The 20,871-nt window shown below is 38.1% G+C and overlaps 1 protein-coding gene across 1 annotated transcript; it reads right to left on the bottom strand.

Annotated features, from left to right (window-relative positions):
* Positions 1 to 5,124: 5,124 nt before the first annotated feature.
* LOC109997102 (glutamate decarboxylase 1) lies at positions 5,125 to 19,413 on the bottom strand. The gene is made up of 17 exons (XM_065962383.1): positions 18,889 to 19,413; positions 17,921 to 18,082; positions 16,254 to 16,316; positions 14,963 to 15,115; positions 14,052 to 14,294; positions 13,793 to 13,883; positions 11,110 to 11,222; positions 10,201 to 10,316; positions 10,005 to 10,084; positions 9,858 to 9,912; positions 9,337 to 9,453; positions 9,148 to 9,212; positions 7,842 to 7,920; positions 7,550 to 7,699; positions 7,331 to 7,438; positions 6,984 to 7,073; positions 5,125 to 6,822 (listed from the first exon to the last, which is right to left on the bottom strand). Exons 2-17 carry the CDS (start codon positions 18,000 to 18,002, stop codon positions 6,649 to 6,651), a joined length of 1,779 nt encoding a protein of 592 aa, XP_065818455.1. The 5' UTR covers positions 18,003 to 18,082; positions 18,889 to 19,413; the 3' UTR covers positions 5,125 to 6,648.
* Positions 19,414 to 20,871: the final 1,458 nt, after the last annotated feature.

Here is a 20,871-nt window from a genome sequence, read left to right as displayed (position 1 = left end):
TAACTTCTTTTATAAAGAAACCACATTGAAATGTACCTTTTCTCCAATCAAATAACTTTTTTTGTAACCTTGGAGATTATTTTTTTCATATATATATATATTTTTAAATATGACAAGCTTATGTGATATCATGATGCAGGTCTACAGTTTGAAATAAAGCTGAAGGCCTATTAACACAAAATGTAAATGTATTAACACTTCAACAGTCTTAATGTGGTATTCTTCATTAATTTGGTGTTAAGAACATTTTGCTGCTAATATATTTGTTGAAACTCGGTCATTATCTGTGTGCTATACTGCTCACTTTGATTTCCTCAATAGTTCCCAAGCAATGCCATCTGCTGGGGTTTTTTACATTTGTACAACCTCTTAAGGAAAAACATCATGTCACACACACACACACACACACACACATACATAGAAAATATACCCTACCTATACTTTCCATAAGTTGAGTAGCCTCTTACTGTAGCTTTTACCTTCCTGCCATCATCTATAAATATCAACATAGCTCAACAATATCAGCGATAACCTCAGTTTTATTGAGTTCTTTTTTAATTTCAGGTCCCAGATGCTGCTGATTTGATCCTGTAATCATTTCCGAGCTAAAACAGCAGCTAGAGAATATGTGAGAGAATAAAATGTCTCTGTGATCACACTGATCAAAAGTTATGTTATCGGTGCCATAAAGAACATGGGCTCATGTATTAGATTAATGTATATGTATGTGAATATCTCTGTAGTGCAGCAGCTCTTATCAAATAATTCAAAATAAACTTGCTCGGCATTTTGATTGTCTCATCAATCATCAGTTATCTGTCTGTTTGTGTGTCCACTATACTCACCTTGATTTGGTCTCTGCAGGCTGCTCTTCATGATACTTAAAGCTTAAAACACATCATTCAAAGGAGGAGATCAAGCCCTGGTGAGATACATTTTGACAAGGGGATTATACTCTTATCATTGTTGTATGTACACAAAATGTGATCTATTTATACATTTTTTAGGAATAATGATTGTTTGAATTGAAATGTGACACCTTGTCTTCTGATTTGAATTATGAAAAGTGACTTTGAATGGAACCTTTATGAACTAGACAGTAAAATATAAGAAATGTTAGCCATCTGATTAAATCAAATTGACATGACTTTTCTAAATGTCATAGTTCTAAAGATAATACAGAAATGTAACCTGATGACTTTAAGTGCAATACAACGAAGGGATCAGACTAAAGGGAGATATAAAAGGGTTGGGGCGTTCCTTCTTCAAAACTACGTCAAAATTAATGAAAACCAGATGCTCAGTGACAGGAATGAGGGAGTAGGGATTAAAACGCTGCAAAGACTCTAACCTGGACCACCTGCTATGTACATGGACATACAATATAACCGCTACGCTTTCCAAGTATAGATTTTTTAACACTGACACAAATCTGGCTGTTTGAAGAACTGTACAGTGGATCATAACATGAAACGTTCATTGCATGTTATTTTAAGGCTGACTGAGAAGCAAAGGAAAACAATAGCTCCCATATCTGTATTCATTATTTTACTTCTCAAGTTTAATTTAAGAGGATACAAGATAAAGATAGAAGTCAATCTATTCTTCTTCAAACTCATTTTCATTAAAGATAATTAAATCAACATATAGACATCACTTGTCGTGGTAAGCTGATTTGTAATTTGATTGAAGGAGAATATTAATAGTCACAAATATTGATGATTGATTGATTATGTCAGTTTTTAAGCAAATTAAATGCAATAAGAGTATGCTACGTATGATGATCTGCTGATTTTATTTGTCATTAATTACTTTCAGTCACATCATTTTAGCGTTGATTTTAAAACAAAAACACACTGAAGGCATCGTTTTGTGTCTTTTTCCTGTTTTATTTAATGAATTACATATCGAATAATAAGATTTGATAATAAACTCTTACAGAATATTGATACCATACAAATGTAAAGATGCAATCCATCATAGTTCCTTACTGTAACAGATTTTCTTACCCATTGTTCTCTACCAGGGAGAAACAAACTCAATATGGTGACACTTGCTCCTTTCAGAAGCAGATAAATAAACTCTGTGTCTCAGCAGAAGCTTGCTGACGCCTTCAAACTCTGCGATCACTGGTGTGTATAGATCTCTCAGATTTATATATCTGTACAGTCCTGCAAAGAATTTACAACTAAAGCTTCAAACACAACGCTTTTGTTCAGACATGGCCACCACTATGAGGAGGAAAATAACTTACATTTCTGATTGTGTGTCTCTTTAACATTTTACATTTTTACACTGAAAGCAAAGCAGCTACCATATCAAGCTCAGATGTAAGGGTTAAATGGTTAGCGTCATAACTCTGTGAGGTGTTATTATTCCCAGATGAAACAGTTGCTCCGTGCTGACATGATGTGCCCTGTTGTGCTGGAAGGCAGAGATAAAATGCTAAGTGATTTATAATAGCCTAAGTCAAGAGGACAAAAACACCAGTATAAGCAGTTCTTACATCATTAGTGTTGTTATTATTTATCAATTTGATTCCAGTAGCATTAGATACATGTTCCTGTCCTGACCCATAGTCCTCATTCAGGGAGGGAAAAATGGCCGTTTCAAGACTGTACTTGAAAACACAAGAGCTCTGGATTACTGTCATGCCATACTGGAGGTTGTTCTGTTCATTTAGCATGCATGATAGCAATCACCACTCAGAGGCTTGCTTAGCTGCAGTGTAATTGCTCCTGGGCTCCTGCTTTTTTTTTTTTTCCTTTGGAAAACGTCCAACAGAGACATTTACTATAGCAGCCTTTCAACTTTAACAAGCGCCACATTAGCTTTACACTCCCCAGCCAAGGGGACAGGCATGTTACAGTCCCTGCACTATTAATCTCCTGCTTAAAATGTACTTTCTGCCAGGATTAATCAAGCCATGGACACACAGTCAATAAGAAGGGGCTATTTAGATAAGTGGAACACATTATAATTACTTTAGGAGTCAGAGACCTTAAGGTGCTACGATTGATTCTGCTATCACTATTTTTTAATGTCCAGCATGACTGCTATTTGGCTTGAATTTAAGAACAAGATGTTGAGGCACATTATCTTCTTTAAAAGCACACTAAAAGGTCAATATTTACCTTCAGAACTAAAGTTGCAAAAAGTCATTTTGACAGTGGTTGTAAATTAACGGTAATGTAAATCAGTTAGAAAAGGTTGGAAAAATAAATTGTTTTCTTCATGCTAAATTGTGTCCAAAGCTGCATGTCTGTTTTAATGGTGTGTGGGGAAAAAAGGGGGAAGGGTTGGCAAGCAGCCCACAGTCAATATCATCATCCTCATCATCATCATCATTTCATTAGGCTTGCCTTGCACAATGGGAACGTCAGTATCTATCAGGAAGCTAATGTGGCAGTGATTCCCAGGGGCAGCGGATATATTTGGCACATCAGTGAAACCACTGACAAGATTCATGGACGTTCAAGAGAGAGGAGTAACACAGAGGGAAATGTCAAATGTACTGTGGGTGAGAGGAAACTTTGACTTCAAAATATTCACTAACAACAAAAAACACACAAGTCGGTCATGGAGAAAAGAACAAAAAAAGCAGGGAAGGCAAAGTAATGAGCTCGACTAATTTGATGGTCTTTGTTTCATTTGCAGTATTCCAAAGAGGCTGAGTGTGTGTGTGTGTGTGTGTGTGTGTGTGTGTGTGTGTGTGTGTGTGTGTGTGTGTGTGTGTGTGTGTGTGCCAGGCGTGAAATGGAGGGTGAAGAGACCGGCGCAGAGACAGACATTTCACAGTCTAGTGTTCAGAGCCACCCCACCTACACCCACACCACCCACCCTCCCCCCACTCATGAGCCTGTACTGCAAAGCCATAGCCACTCCAGCTCCAAAATATATTACTGCACTGATCTCCTCCTTTTTAAGAGTAGAAGTACAATTTTTAGAAAAGATGGATAAATAACAGTTGGACGTTTAGAAAATATTAATGTAAATATAGTTATAAAATGAAACCTTTTCTTACCTTTAAACTTCATTTTCTATTTTCTATATTTTTAATCAGCTTGTTCCCCTATCTTTTATTCACTGTTAAATACCAAATATAAATAAATTTACTGAACAATTTGGCCTTTACTGAATAGACTGATCAATATTTGTAAATACTGATTGGCTTACTGATTAGATTACTTGCTTTTGAAAGGTCACTCCTTCAGGGAAGGTCTGGATTCATTTACATTCAATCACTGTAAGATTCTCCAATGTCATGTCATGATGCTTCTGCAGAGCAATCATTAGAGCAACAAACAAACCAACAATGTATTTATATCACTTGTCTTTAGGATTTGGGAGGATTTCTGTTATATAATTTGATGAGCAGTTATTCTTTGATTCCTTTGTTCCCTGTAACTTTGCACCGCAGCAGAGACTCCGGCTCTGTAATGATTCCTGCACTGAAGCATGAAACAAAGCAGCAGCTTCTGCCCGGTGGAGGATGGGAGGAGAGAAACAGCCAGTCCCTCAATGGCTGCTGTGTTGAAATAAAAATCAGCCAGGCAGAGCCTCCAAATAGGCCCCTTAGAAAAAAAAATGGTAAGACAGCACAGTCTAACGCGTTTTATGATAAATATCTTAAAAGTGAGAGTGATGAGAGCAGTGAAGGAATTGGCAGGAGAGACTCGTGAAATCTCAGCTGTGAGATGATCAGCCAATAAAAAAGTCCCAGCAGGGTGATTAATCTGACCAATGACTGTGACAGCCAGGTGGATGTAGAGGATGTAGACAGTTTTATATGGATACTATCAGACCTGGTTAATTAATCTACCATACTGTGGATCTTTCTACTGTGATTATTTGATATGTTTGTGTAAAAGTCGGATATCAGAACAGAGGCAGTTCAACTGTAAACTCATCAACACCTTAACGCACCTTTAACAGCTCAAAAACAAACTGAACTTTTTTTTTTGTCATTTTGTTGCTCTGTCTTCCCCAAATTCAGATTTACTACAGAAATAGTTTTTAACTTATGACTTTACACGATTCAAAATGAAACAAGTTGTGTTCAGGTCCTATTAGACCTTAACTTTAAGGACATAGATTTGAAGAGTAGAAGCAAGTTTTCTCAAGTGTGTTTACCATATATATCTTTATTTGAGCATTTGTCCTTTTACACAATAAAAAAAACAAAAAACGGTGCCCACTGATGATCTACAGCTCATGTCTTTATTATGCTGTGGATACTACAGTAAAACTCTGCAAACAATGGCATAAAGTTAAAGTGCCTACATTTAATTTAAAAGGGATTTTTCATCCCACTAATTCAGGAATGTACAATTGTTCAATAAATAAACCAATCTCAATACAGTAGCAAACACTGCATTCTCAATGATAAATAAAGCTTCACAGATTGTTTTTCTAACATAAGAGTGTGCCTATAGAGCATGTTAAGACAGAACAGAACTTTGCATATTATAGTTAAACTTCACTTAACACTTATAGACAATCATATGTCCATAGAATAAAAGCTGCCCCAGCATTGTGCTCTTCATCAATAACAATGCACTTAGCAATAGGAGCTGCCTCCTCCTTCTGTCATGACAACATTCAGTCAGTGAATCACAAGGACATTGCACACGTACACAACATAGATTGCACACAAGTTAAGGGCCATAAGTTACATTTTCTAACATAAGTGTCTGTAAGGGAGAATAAAGGCTGTGAGTGTGTTCATAGATGCAACCCTTCTTTGGTTCACAACACACTAAAAGACTACAATGTAAATTCAAACATTATGATATAACACAGCTTCCCAAGAGGAAAATAAAGGATACACTACAGATGGACAGCAGGTAACCTATACACAATTATTATCTCTGGGTGGGTATAAATAAAGTGATTCATCTAGTACATACTTATACTGTGTTATCCATTTACACATAGGATTTTCTCACCGTAAAACTAGGACACATTTGGCACAAAGGCAATGTAACAATACTATACACAATCTACACAAAAATCTCTAAAAACACAGCTGTCAGGTATAGTCGTGAGTTTTGTTCTACCTATGGAATATCAATTAATAATTACATAGACGACATGAAGCACCAACAGTCAGTACATCATATACATATTTGACATTAATACTGTTTCTTTCAATGCTATAAGGTTTCCTACATTGTGCTCTGTGACTGTGAAAAAATATCTTGATTTCATTCTGTTTCTAGAACTGATTTTTTAATAAATAACAACAGTTAAATTACATTTTTATCAACAGAATCTTTCAGATATTCTTGCTACATCATATTCCCACGAAAGGTAACTTCTTTATTTTGCACTTAATAGACATCATATCGGTTTTTTGTCTTAATATATGATTTAGCAAGAATACCAGTGTGCTTTTGTGATTCTCTTCCAGTTTTGACTTGTGTCCTTTTAACTCAGATAACCATGTGTGCACATTTCTTTAATATTATGTCATTGCTGCTAAAGACAGAAGACACAAATAAAGAGACACACAAGGCATTTTTTGTTATTGTTGTTGTGCATTGCCAAATAAGACCTGTAAGCAAAAATGTCAACGTCTTTATGAAACACAAGAGACATGAAGCCAAGGTCATGGCTTAGTCGAGGGAGAAGGGTTCAGGTGTGCTCTTACAAGTCATTCCCCAGTCGTTCCAGCTCTTCGATCAGGAAGTCAATGTCTGACCTGGTAGCGGCGGTGTTGGAGATGACCATGCGGAAGAAGTTCACCTTGTCTCCTTGAGGCTGGTAACCCACCATCGTCGTCCCTGACTCCATCATCATCGCCTTGATCTTTGGTGCTACCTGTCATGGAAACCATTCAATGGTAGCATCAAAACACAAGTTTACACACATGCAACCATCTGTCACAGTTTTGGATGGATCCCTTCATCCAAACACACCCTTTGTGAATAAGTCTGAGTAAATAGAAATGTTTCACATAGAGCAGATTGACACGTCATTACCTTGTGCAACCTCTCCCTCTTCTCTTCGCCATCAGGCAAGCCGCGCAGACTCGGTGGAAGATACCAGAAACACACATTAGTGTGCTGCGGCTGATAACAGAAAATGAGAACAACATTTGTAGTACCAATAAAAAACTGCCTTGTCATTTTGCATCATCTTGTCATGTCACCAGCAGTGCAAAATGATGCAATCCTAAAACCCAGTTGAGATACTAAATGTATTGATATTTATAATCACAGAAGAAAAATTGATGTTAAGCAGACAGTGATGATTAGATTCATTTGATGGCTCAGTGCGGTGAGTCTTTGGCTGTACATTTTAGAATATTTGGAATAAGTGTTCTCACCTCTCCATCAAACACCATCTCATAGCCGTCTCTGTTTTTGATTGTATTGTAGAGGTATGCTGACAGATCCAGGCACTTGTCGATATGTTGTTCAAATCCCACAGTTCCCTATAGGAAACATTTTATAAAACAAACAAACCAAAAAGAAAACGAGCCGGGAATTGTTACTATCACAATTGAGGCTAATACAAAAAAAGTTTATGAGGATAAAAATCACACCTTTGACTTCCACATGAGCCAGAACTTGAAGATGTCAACATGGCGTCCACACTGAATGGCCTTGTCGCCTGTGTCATATGTGACATCATACTGTTTATCTGGCTGGAAGAGGTACCCGGCACTCATGGAGTTGCAGCCTTGCAATAACCCCTGAAAACGATAAAGTGGTGGTAGGAAACAGTAGGGTTAATTAAACACCAGCATAAATCATTAAATGTGTGTTGGAATGTTTGTATGTTCATGCATTTGTGCAGCAGTATGGAACTGTGTGCAGCAGGCAGCAGAGTCTCACCCTCTCTCTGACCAGGATGGCAGAGCACTGCAGAGGCACTCCCATCATTTTATGGGGGTTCCAGGTGACTGAGTTGGCCCTGCACAGATATTGAAACAGTAAACACAGCTCTGTGAGTGTGTGCGCGCTTATATGTGTGTGTGTGTGTGTGTGTGTATTTTTCTGTGTTTTCAGGCAGGAGCAATGTTGAAATCATAGAAGACATTGAAATACACGAGTCTTTTCAAAGACATATGTTAAGAAATACTGTTATATTGTTATATACTGAAATATTGTTCTTCAAAGAAGTTGGGCATATTGGGACGCCCTTTTGGCCAAATTTTCAAAAAAAGTTCTAACTAAAAGGCAGGGGAGGATCGTGAGATGGACTTGGGTGCCCTGAGCCCCCCTTGAAATCTGATTGGCTCCAGCTCCTCCACTTTGCCTGTTGCTAGGTTGATTGAAAGTTAAGCTGTGTACGAAACCAAATACTAACAGACTTCCTACAACATACTCAAAGTGTATACTGCATAGATTAGTAGAAGTATATTTGTAGCAACACAAAACCAAGTCCTCTCTGCGTCACATAATCGTCATCAGTCATGTGTTTCTGTTAATCACATATTATGATTTTACATTGAATGAGCTGGCACCAGACTAGCAGGATGGTCGGGATGTAAATAACAACAATCATTTTAACACACATAAAATGTATTACAGTACAATCATTTTTGTTTGTAAAAATGTGTTGGCTGGCTGTTATGCTCCGTCTGAAAATCAGTGTTGAGGGGGAGATAAGTACGACAAGTGAGCTCCGTATCACACTTGAAAGTGATGGCTGATCTAGTATTCATCAAGGCACTTCTTACATACACAAAACTGCAAACAATTAATTCGGAATGCAAATAGTTGATGTAAATATTTGTATTAATTGTATGAAAGTATGCAGTTTCAGACACAGCCTGGTTTGAGACAACATTGCTCATTTGGCGTCAAAACTCCACTAAAGAAACCAATGGATGATGTCACTGAGACTACGTCTGTGTTTTATACAGTCTATAGTTGCAACAAGCTGCTAGTAGCTTTGTTGGCACTTAAATGTGGCACATTTCCTTTTGTTAGCACTTTACATTGTGACTTTGGATCTTCTTTTGAGTCCTTAAAGCATGAAGCCAAAATGTTTCAGAGGAATATAACATACAACATTTAGATTACTTAAAGTTAAGGCCAATAATGATTAGTGAAGAAAAAGAAGGTAAATGAGTCCTATTCATTCATCTGTATGTGCAAACATACAAAAAGACGTTCATATGATATACTGTCTTACCTCTCGACTCCATTTAGCTTGTGCCTGTGTTTCCTGGACATGAGCAGACCTCCCCCCCATGCACCCTGCACAGGACACAAAACATTTATTACAGGAAGGTTGTTTATGTCCATTACAGTATCTGAACAAGGAGCTGACATCCACAGCGGATGTTCATTTTTATAGAGAAGATGATCAATAATCTCTTACATCCACATGAAGCCACATGTTGTACTTTTCGCAGATGTCTGCAATTTCATTGATGGGATCAAAGGCTCCATAGACGGTGGTACCAGCCGTGGCATTCACAAACATGGGAACATACCCCTTCAAAATAAAAGCACCAGAAAAAGACTCGGTTAGAACTCTAGGCTGAATTGAAGATGTTCAATTCATCCTGCCTCTCTAATTGATGACATCAAAGAGATGGGTTTTCATATACATCTTTCAAATAATAATAATAATCTTCTAATCTGCACCCACTGCTTTACCATTTCTTATAGCCCACACATCACTTCACCTTTGAAGAATAAGCTCCGGGAGCTGCACTTTTATACTGTGGGCAGAATCACATATGAGCACTTTAATGAAACAAACTCGCCACTCTAACTCACATTAATGTTTTGCTTTCCTACAAGTGGACACAGAGCAGGGTTTCTTATTGTATTGGGGAAAGGAATATATGAAGGTAAGGATGGAACAATGTCTGAATCATTGTCATCAGCATTCACCTTCTGCTTGGCTTCTATTACTTTAGCTTCCAAATCCGCAGGAATGACTCTTCCTCTGGCAAAGAAGAAAACAAAAAAAGGCGTAAGTCATCCAGATGTTGTATCTCTCAACAGATTGGATGCATGTGTTTTAAGAATGAAGTCAACCTTTCATCCGTTTTGAGGAGAATCAGGTTTTCTGTCCCGAATCCCAGAGCTGCACTGGCTTTCTTGATTGAGTAGTGGCTCTGAATTAACACATGAATTAATCACAATACAGACAGTGATTGTTAAACTTTGTGCAAAAGAAACTTAAACAGTTAGTCAGGAATAGCTAGAGGTACAAGGGCAGAGATGGACTTACATGCTCTGAGGTGAAGAGGATCAGTCGCGGTGCGGCGGCCATGCCTTTGGTCTTTACTTCAGGGAAGAATTTGTATCTTGCAATCATCACGCTGTACATGTTGGAGATTGCTCCTCCTAAAGAAAGTAAATACTGTAGTTAGGTAAACATATGTTACAGTGTACTGAACACAAATAACTTAAAGTCCACACATTTTAGGACAAAAAGACAGCATTACATTTATTTGACAGCCGCATGTTTCAGGCAATTCATTTTTAATTCTTATTGCTATATTTTACCAGGAGGTCTCACTCATTTTTAAAATCTCTTTTAAAAGAGAGACCTGGCCAAGGTAGCAGCCATACAAAATCAGAAAGAAAATAACAAACATAAACTACCCAACATTGGGAAAATCACAACAATATAAAAAAGGTATCTCAATTCAGAGGATCTCTTGTATTAAATTTCATATACTTTATTAATCCACTTTTCACTGTGTTATTGTGAGGCACGCGTCACACACACGTATAGGCCCGAGCTGTTGGGGGTTCAGTAGCTTGCTCATGGGCACCTGGACAGTACTCAAGAAAATGAACCAGCACCTCTCCAACAACCGGCTTTAATTTCCACATTGTGTTGATACCTAATGACCCTCTAGTTCCCTACCCGAGTTCCTATGACTGAGCTACTAAAGTTCATGAAATCCAGTGTAATCAAATTATGACTAATTATTATAGATAAAGCTACCCAGTAGAACATGATGTCGTTAAATCAGCACTTTCTTTTCAGACTACATCATTAGAGTGATGCTTATAGGCATGAAAAATCTAATCCACAAACACATACAAATTCTTTGACGTCTGATGATGCATTCATGTACAAGTACTCAGAGTTACTGAGCTCCTGCTCAGTCATGTGATCGGCTCCCACCTGGAGAAAATATTCCATCACCCTCTCCATCACTCCAGCCAACGATCTCTCTCATCTTCTTCAGTGTAAGCTGCTCCATGAGGACAAAGACAGGCGCGATCTCGTAGGTAAACCTGGAGCCAACAAAAAGAAAACAACAACATTTAAATATGTGTTAAAGATATCATTCCTGTAGCAGATACAGCATGATCTTCTCTTTATATACTGTATGTGTTTCATTGTGTGTAAGTCTAAGTAAAATAACAATCATTTTACATATATACCAATGATCAATGACCATTAGATACCAATTGCACAGCTTATTTACTGAGCATGCTGCTCTTAGTATAAATGATATAGCATTCTGTACACAGTCACACTTCAGTAAGAATGCCATCTTGTTGTTATAGAAATGGTCGTTTGCTGCAGTAAAATGATTCAGATGATAGGGGGGGGGGGGGGGGGGTTGTGCAGAAAATGAGCAAGAAATGTGATCTTTAAACACAGTTAGATGTTGTAATCAGCACAGTTGCACTTTGAGGTGATCGAAAGGAAGGTTTTCTTTATTTTTTTACCCTCTAGAGTGTTTAATTATTTCTATATGAAACAAGTCCATTAAAAAGTCTGTGCATCAGAGAAGAGCCTATCTCCTCTGAGTTAAAGCAAAGGCTGGCTCATCCCTCTTCTCCAGGCCAATATTCTTCTAAGTACATAAGTATCCGTCTGTTCAAGCGAAGAGAGAGTAAATTAATCAGTGGGACATTAAAGAATGTGACATTGTGCCCCTCAGCATCTTCAGCAGCATACACACATACAGTATGGATGGAGGGGAAGTATAAACAAGTCAGATGCCACGTCGCAGATGTCACACATTAATTTCACTGTATCCATTCAAGCAGACGACACTCAGTCATTCTGATTATGTAAGACCTGGATGTGATTGTCAGTCTATTAGTGTGAGTCAATATCTGGCAGGGCTAATTAGGGTTGATGGAGTCATTAATAAAGGTAAATTACAAGTATGTAACAACCTCCACCCTCTGGTTCAAGTCATTGTCACTGAAGACAACAAAAGAAAATGATAAAACTACAGTAAATGTATAAATGTAACTATCAGGAGGAGATAAGACTTTGCTGAAAACATGAGGTACCATAACGCGTAGTAACCATTTCTTATAAAAGTTTATTCAAGTTTGAATCTGCTACAATTTCATAATCCAAATGTTATATTCAAATAAAAAACAGATTCTGGTCCAACTTTCTAATACGGCATCTTAATAAGAATTAATTTACTTATTGTTCTTTAAATGTTTTTTAAGTCATTTACACATGCTTCATAGACCAACTATAAGCACTTAGAAAGGGAAATGATGTAATAATGTTGTAATAATCCATTTATAAACATTAGTAATCTATGAGTCACAGTAGTTATTATGACTAATGGAATAATAAGTGGTTCATGAATCAGTTGTGGTTCAGATATTTTGAATGTTTTTTCCAGATGACTATGTAGTTATATACATGAGTCAAACGTATGTTTAAACGAATAGTCTATAACTGATCTATGAAGTATAAGACGTGGTTTTATTAACCACAAATGAAGCAATTCAACTTTTAAATCCTTTAAAAAGCTTTTTCTTTGACTTTGTAAGTTTAATGGAATTGATCAACACATTGTGTCTATCATTGAACACTTATGAGTGTATTTTCAACTTGATCCCAAGATTTCATTATGCTGTCAGTTTTATTTTCTAAATTCAGTTATCAACAATGTTGCATATGACCCAACCACTTGTTAAGTTCTGTGTTAGGTGGAAACCTGTGTGTTAAGTTTTAAGATATTTAACATCAAGAGCAAAACAGATTGTGGGATTTTTTTCCTAGTTTTTTCATGTTTTGCACGAGTCAAAAGACTTAAAATTCTGAAAGTTTGAAAAGCTGTGACAGTAGAGCCGAAGAGAGGAGGAAGGAGGGGAGTTCCTGTAGTTTTTGTAGAATGACATTTCCTGTCAAACTTAGTGATTAGTGCTCTTTTAGCCACGATTGACTGTCCTGCACCTGACATTTTCAACTTGATGTGGAACTGCTTGAGTATAATTAAATGCATTCTAACACCCTTGAGAAATGTTTTTTGTTCAAGGGGCACCAATCACGATGTATCTTATACACACAATGTGTCCACAAACTGCAGAGTCATGAAAGACAAAAGCCAGGATTCATTGCAATGTAAAAACTGTGTTCCACTAATAGCAGTTCATAATGAGTAGAGATGGTCTTCAGGGCATGCTGCGTCCCCTCCTGGCATTGTGTCACAGGAGAAGCATTTCATGAAACAAAGACACCATGTTAACTGTGAATGTGAATCAATATGCAATTTAATTTGCCTGCAGGGCTGAATGATGTGACCACACGAGGACAATACAGTTGGAGGGTTGGCTTTACAGATATTGCCTTTTTGTAACTTTTATTTCCTGCTTGATTGACAGGCTCATTAGCCAAAGACGCTAATTAATGCTTGCCACTTTCGCTCTCAGAATTAAAGCCTCAATTCTACAGGGGCCATTTAAAGATCAGTACAGAAAAGGCAGAAAAAAATGAACTGTATGACTTTCATATTGTTTTAATCCAAGTCATGCGGTTCATTGATTGTGTGAAAAGATTCATTAAAATGTGAACTGATCAATGACACTGTATCATTACTTACATGTTAGTGTTGGCTGTGGAGGTCAGCCACTCTCCTGCCAACCCAACAATGTCTAATCCAGTGGACAGCTGGTTAAAGAACCTGGGATGTCCTGCCATTGATAAAGAGACAAAGCACTGTAATCTCCAGAAAACAATTAATCATGAGAGAATCTGTGGGAGAAAATTGCTTATCCGTAATCATTACTGTGGCATGTAATCTAATGAGAGTTATTGATTGCAGCAGGTCGTACCGCGCCTTCAGGCCTCTTTGTTCTCACCTGTCCTCACTCCGTACTTCAGGGTGTCCCTGCAGTCCACCAGGATCTGCTCAAGGGACTCGGGCTGGTCGGACAGCTCCAGGTTGAAGCCCTCCATGCCCTCCAGCAGCTGGTGAGGGTGGTGGAAGTCCAGGACCTTTGTGGATCTATCAAAAGTCTTCCGAACGTAGTTGGTAAGGATTTCCACAACTTCCAGCAAGAACTGCATGGTCTGCTCCTCTCCATTTTTAGCAGGCAACAGATCTGAAAAACAAAATGCATCTATTAAATTAATGTTTGTTTATATATGTATGTGCTGTTTAACCTCAATCTAAACATTGTCTATGGATACATTTTGAGTGTCATTTTTACAGTTTTACAGTAAAATGTCCTGTAAAACATGTTGAATCATTACTTTTTGTGCAAATTCCAAAACGTTGGGTTCCAGTCAATAGTTCAACATGATACCATAACACCATGTGATGCATTGAACACTGTTGTTTCTGTGGGTAAATTGGTTTTGGACCCAAATTCTGCAAATGTTTAGCTGTCTCTACAGTCCTAATAATAAAAAATGTACTATCAAAAAATGGAAAGAAAAAAAGTTGTCTAAATGCTCATCATACAAATAACTGATAATGAACCTACAGTCCACTCATATTGCACATATTTTCCATCATGCATGATAATCCACAATAAAGAGTCAAAAACAGCACGGCAGACTTCCATTTATCAACATATTCAATAAAGACATAAAAAATCGACTAGAAGTGTTTTGAGTAATGAGTAATGAGTTTTTTTTCTTTTATCACCATCTTTCGTAAGTTTTCTTTTTTCTATAGACACTATTTGAATTTCCTATAGTACATTTTTCAAAGTTTAATGTTAGGTGAATTATTTTTATCATGAACAGTTTGTCTTCTGAAGCTTACCTCTGGCATACAGGTTGGAGAAATCGGTCTCTGTGCGTCTGAAATGCGCCTCCCCGCCTCCGTTATCGCAGGAGAGCATGTTGGCTGTGCGCTCCTTGAAGGAACTCACAATCCTGCTCCTCTCCTCAAGACTGTTGTTCTTCTGCAAAAATCCTAAACGTTTACAGGAAGAAGAGGAGTCCGCAGGATGATTACAATTTCCGAACATGATGAGAGTTAAAACTTGTTTTTTTTTAAAACCCTTTAAGGCCTTTTTTTTAATAATTTTCCTCTCCCATGTCTGACTTTAATCTCCTCTATATCTCTTACTCCGGGGATCTACTCTCTCTCTCTCTCGTCTTGTGAGTATAGAGACCCATCCTGCAAAGGGAGTTCTATTTATGGGTGGGGGGCCCTGTGGGGTGTTGAGCCCTGTGACATCAGCATCCAACTGAAGCCAAGCATAAACAAATCGCTGTCATGTAGCGGCTGTAAATTCTTATTGCAGCTCCTCCGATGATGATGTGCACAGCAAACAGCACAGAAAGCTGATAACAATTCAGCACAGATGCTCAATTGGTAAATATATAAAACTATCAGTAAAGTCTACTGTTAGTTAGAATATCGTAATGAAATACATTTAACATAAATCTCTACAGAAAAGGGATAAATGTAACTTGCACTTTGTAAACATCTACTGACCCCCCTCTTGTAATCCAACCAGATTGCAATTTTGTTTTCGTGTTCCCCACATGGTGTTTTGTATCTTTTTTATATTCCGTGTTAATTAAATGTCCTTAATGAAACCAGCAGAACGTGTCGGTCAAAAATACCTGAAAATTGCGCTGCGCACTGACGCGTGACTTTCACCATGATGATGAATGTCAGCCTGTCTTTGGTGTAGAGACTGAAGTAGACTTACACGCAGGAAATATCGCTTAATCTATCCTGCAGAAACTATTCTTTAATTTGATCAGCTGCAGCACAGGGATGAGGCCTATAGCATAGTTTTGATGCTCCTATTTATTTTATAATATTGGATAAATATCATGACCAGTTGTGTGGTTTTGCTAAAAAAAAAAAATATCGGGACATTTATTGGTCAATCTTTGTTTTGATGACATTTCAAAATCCATTTCATCTAAATCCGTTTAATTTCCATTTGTGCCGCGAGGAAAAGGATGCAGGCCGTGCAGCCTTGACTCATGCTCACCAGTATAATACCTCTTAACACTTGATCTCGTCATTAAAACAAGATGTATTTTTGCCATAATTGCATTGGAAAATAAAAACAAAAGAAGCGGAAACTTACCACATATTTTCATTCCCAATTTTCTAGTACATCCATGGGCAACTCCACACCAAGCATCATAGCCTGAAGTAATTGAAGAAAACAATTAGACAGAATAATTACAATAAAGCTATTTTAGAGTAGGCCTATATATATATTTTTTTTATCTTGCTCGATTTAATGTTGGAAGAGGAGGAGACGAGTGATGTCGTGTGCTGAGACAAAAATATCCAGAATGACTCTTGGGATGATTCAACATGAACACATCGGGGCCCCTGCATGTTGAATTAGCCCACTTCCACTGTATGTCACCGTTCATGACCCGGGCAAGGACTTAAAATTAATTAGCCGTTTTGGATTCACGCCATGCAACCTAAAGATCTAATTGAGTGAAAAAGATGCTGCTTTTAAAAAGGCGAGCATCAGAAGACAGGAAGCGGCTGGCTGCTGACAGATAGAGAATTACTGCGTTATCAAGGGCTCACAGCCACGCAGAGGGGCGGGGCACCTAAAAACGAGGTCCTCAGAAGCAGCAATTTAGGGGAGGAGGTGTGTGGGGGGGGATGGGAGAGGGAGGAAAAGAGGGCAGTACCATTCACATCCCAATTTAACCCTTTGCTTTGGATCATTACATAAATCATTGCCCTGCTCGGCTCATTGGTCGCACTTTAAGTCAGCACTCAGTGATTTTCTCCACACCAGAGGAGACCAGCTGGGCGACAAAGAACTAACAGAAAAACAACAAAGAAACAGCTTTAACACTGGGAAAAGGGTGAAAAGAAACAAGAAAGATGTGCTGACCATTGCATTCACACCTCAATTTTTCAAAGGTGCAGTCTGAAGGCAGACTAAAAATAAACAAACGTTTTGCCTTGTTAAGATATTCATGTGCATTTCCCACAGAGGTTAAATTCACCATTTTTTTTGTTGTCATGTGCACAAATCTTCACCTGTCACATGATGTTAGACCTCCATTCAGCAGAACAGGCTTTTTATTTCATGCAGGCTGACAATGAAAGGACGGCGGTGGTTGTATGGTTTCTAAAGTGGCTTCCCCCCTTTCCTGAAGGCTACAGTGCACAAGTGTACCATTAGGGGCAATTTAACATGGCTGAATTAAAAGCCACTTCAGAGGCAATTAATTGTTTTTCCCCATGCAGGCACTTTATTCAGGGTGCAACATAACCCAACTAATGGGAAAAAATGCAACCCTTTAAAATAAGAACAATAATAATAATAATAATAATCATCATCATCATAATTATTATTATTATTATTATTATTATTATTATTATTATTTTTATCATTGAAATAATAATAATAATTGTTAGGCTATACAACAACATAAACTAATAAGAATAATTTCTCTGAATGCTTCCTGATCAGCTGTTCCGGTGGCTTGCCTCTGGCTGATGGCCGTCTGTGTAATGATAGCAGAGGACAGCAGCTTTTGACAGCAGATTCGTCTGTCAGCAGAAGCCGGGAGGTCTGTGAGATGCTCAATGAAACACGGTGGTGATTTGTGACGAAGGAAGCCTTTTCAATGGCAGCGGATTTTCTTCCCCCCCCCCACCCTCCCTCTGTCACCCTCCTCCTCCCCTCTCTCCCCCTCGATGAAAATGATTTATGGCATTGCCCACAAAGTAAATAGCACACGTGAAATAGCATTTTATCTGTGATGGACCTACTTGAGCCCGGTGGTCGTAAATTTGTCGAGTTTGGATCCGGTTCGCCGCCAGAGGAGGAGGAGGAGGGTGCAGACGCCGCCATCACTCCCGAGACCCTGTGCCAAAGTCCTCACCTCAAAAAGCCTGACTCTTTTTTCCCCCTTGAATGCCCCCAAAATCTCTCTGAATAAATGTTCAAGAAGAAAAGAGAGAAAGAGACAAAACCGGTAGAGCATTTTGAATGCGGCTCTTGAACAAAAAAAAAAAGAGATGCTCAAATTTGCGACCTGTAGACAACAAGGACACAGCCTGTCTCACAAGTTAACATCTCATTAATCGGCTTGAAATGCAAAGATAGAAAAAAATGATACTTATAAGTTCCGCCATAACATTTCACTGGTAGAAGAAGTACAGGTCCACCAGTGCTCCCACTTGGGGAGGATGGATGATGGCAAACAGCAAACACACAGATTCTCCTTTTCATATCATAAAATGCTCACCACAGAAAATATCACATGAAACCTGGGTCACATAATTCATTTCTAAAGGAAAGGCCATGCACAAAAAAAGGCCAAAACATGCAAATAACGATTCAAAAAGCAGATTATTGTCATTTTAAATATTTTCATATTTGGCTTGTATGGTGACCAGTTCCCTGGCTTTTATTTTGAAAACAGTACAATGTGATTACTGCATTAGTGACTATGGTGCAGGTTAAAGTCAGCCATAGCCATAGAGAAGAAACACATGCATAATTTTACTAACGCGCCATTTAGGTATAAGAATATTATATAACGAAACATTTCAACTCTTCAACTTGAACAGTTTACACTTGCAATATATATACAACCCACAGACCAATTTTGTCATTTGAACCTGTAATTTTCTTTGCAGAGAGAAACCTCATAAAACACCTGTTAGAGCATCTCCAAGATGAGAGTCTGTTTAGTTAAGGCGCGTTAAACCCCAAAAAATGAACAGTCACTTACCTTATGTGTGTGTGGCTCCAGGTGAACAGGTGCAGATCAAGAAAGAAAAAAGGGTTGAAAAAACCCCGAATTTACCACCAATTAATCCCAGAAGAAGAGACTGCCGTGCTACTCCAAGAAGAAGAAGAAAAAGGAGGAGGACTATTTCTGTACTTCAGTGCTCCGCTATAGATCCCACAAGGTGACCTTGCTTTTGTTGAAGAAGGCTTGATTTGCGGACAATTAAAGCAAGCCTTGTCTGTTTATTGTCATTGAGCACGAATGAGTCACTGTGAGTGCTGAAACCTCCAGCGGTGCTGCACATCTGTGGAGCTGAGCCTGTCTGCAGACAGTCCGGGAGTCTTTGACATTGAATGTCGCTGCTTTCGGACCCTAAACTGTGACTTTTGGAAGTGTTGATTGTCTTCAGATCTTTATAGCTCTGATTTGAATCCCGGTCACGAACATGGACTTGAAGTTTTGATGCTATGAGCAACACATTACGTGAGGAGGGATCAGGATCAAAGAGGGGAGGGGGAGAGATCCAGATATGGGTTTTGTTCTTGTGGAAAAAAACAAGGAGACAACAGGAGAAAAAAAAGGCTAAATCACGAGCCTGGATGCTCCTTTAATTTCTTTAAATTATTTATTTCCCACATCCAATCCATTTGGTGATTTCGCTACCAGTTCTTAATAAATACACACCAATAAAGAAGTTTGCAGATGATCTTGATCCTATAATTTTGTCGTCTATCTATTCCATCTGATTTTGCCCACTTTTTGTGCAGACAGGATGTTTTTTGAATGGTGAAGACGTAACGTACGACACCATGACACATCTCACAGGAAGAAAAACGAAAGTCCACAAGGTGGCAGTGAGAAACCAAGAATGAATCGTACAAGCGGCGAGCACAAATGGGCCAGTCCAGAAATAATCCATGAAGCTAATTATAAACCCAGCAATTAATCTGGAACACCACACCATCACACAGGAACACTCGAGACGTGAGTGGACACACACAAGACAGCCAATCACAAGCAATCACCCACAATCCCCCGGGAGATCTGTTAAGAGGGAATTTTGTGACACCTTTAGTAGCTATAAAACACAAACAATGCATTGCAATATACACATAATAGTGATTGAGTCTGACGTGTTTTCAGCACTGGACAGCTCCCCTCAGATTCTTAGGGCTGGATTAAGGACAAAATGTAACCTTTCTGCCTCCCTTTGACTTCCTTGTTCCTTGCCTTATAAAACCCCCTACATAATACTTAGTGCCAACTTTGATTCAGTTATTTGACAAAACATCCTTCAGGGATATATCATGTAAGCAAAATATAATAAAAATAACAATAATAAAAGCATAAAGACTAGTTCAAATACAGGATTTACCTTAAAAGATAGGTACATGTTTTTTTGTCTTTTAAATAAAATAACTGAGATGATTTTAATGTACTTTGAGTTATCAGCTGCAATTGTTCTTCCAATCAACATTGGCCATTCAAACTTGAAATAAAAGCCTTTTTAAGCATGTGATTCCTCTTTTTGTTACTATGATGACACTGCAGTATGGAACAGACTGATGGTCTGTGGAAACACAAAGAGACATTTTATGCTAAAAAAATACTGTATGGTTTGAAACACCCACTCACTCAGAGTGAAGACTCTTCATGGCCTGAATTAAAATCATGCCTTTACAGTATGACACGGCTAACTCTTACTAAGAACATATGGGCATGTGGTCATTTCATTTAAATAGATTTGGGGGGAAAATGGTATACCTCATCTTTAAGGTCTTTATTATAGGCTATTTAATTATATATGGGGCGTCAAAAAATATTGAATAAATGGCTCCAGAATCAACCTTATGGCTGTAGTGTACATGTACAAGATACCTGATTCCAGTTTTAAGTTGCTTTCAATTAACATTGAAGAATGTATTGGTCAGTAGCAAGATCCATAAAGCTTAAATCAAGGATGACAAAACTCAGAAAATGTAG

The sequence above is a fragment of the Labrus bergylta genome, chromosome 13 (assembly GCF_963930695.1).
Source record: "Labrus bergylta chromosome 13, fLabBer1.1, whole genome shotgun sequence".
In the NCBI taxonomy this organism is placed as follows: Eukaryota; Metazoa; Chordata; class Actinopteri; order Labriformes; family Labridae; genus Labrus; species Labrus bergylta.
Note: the sequence above shows the minus strand (reverse complement) of the source record. Positions and strands in the feature narration are given on the sequence as shown.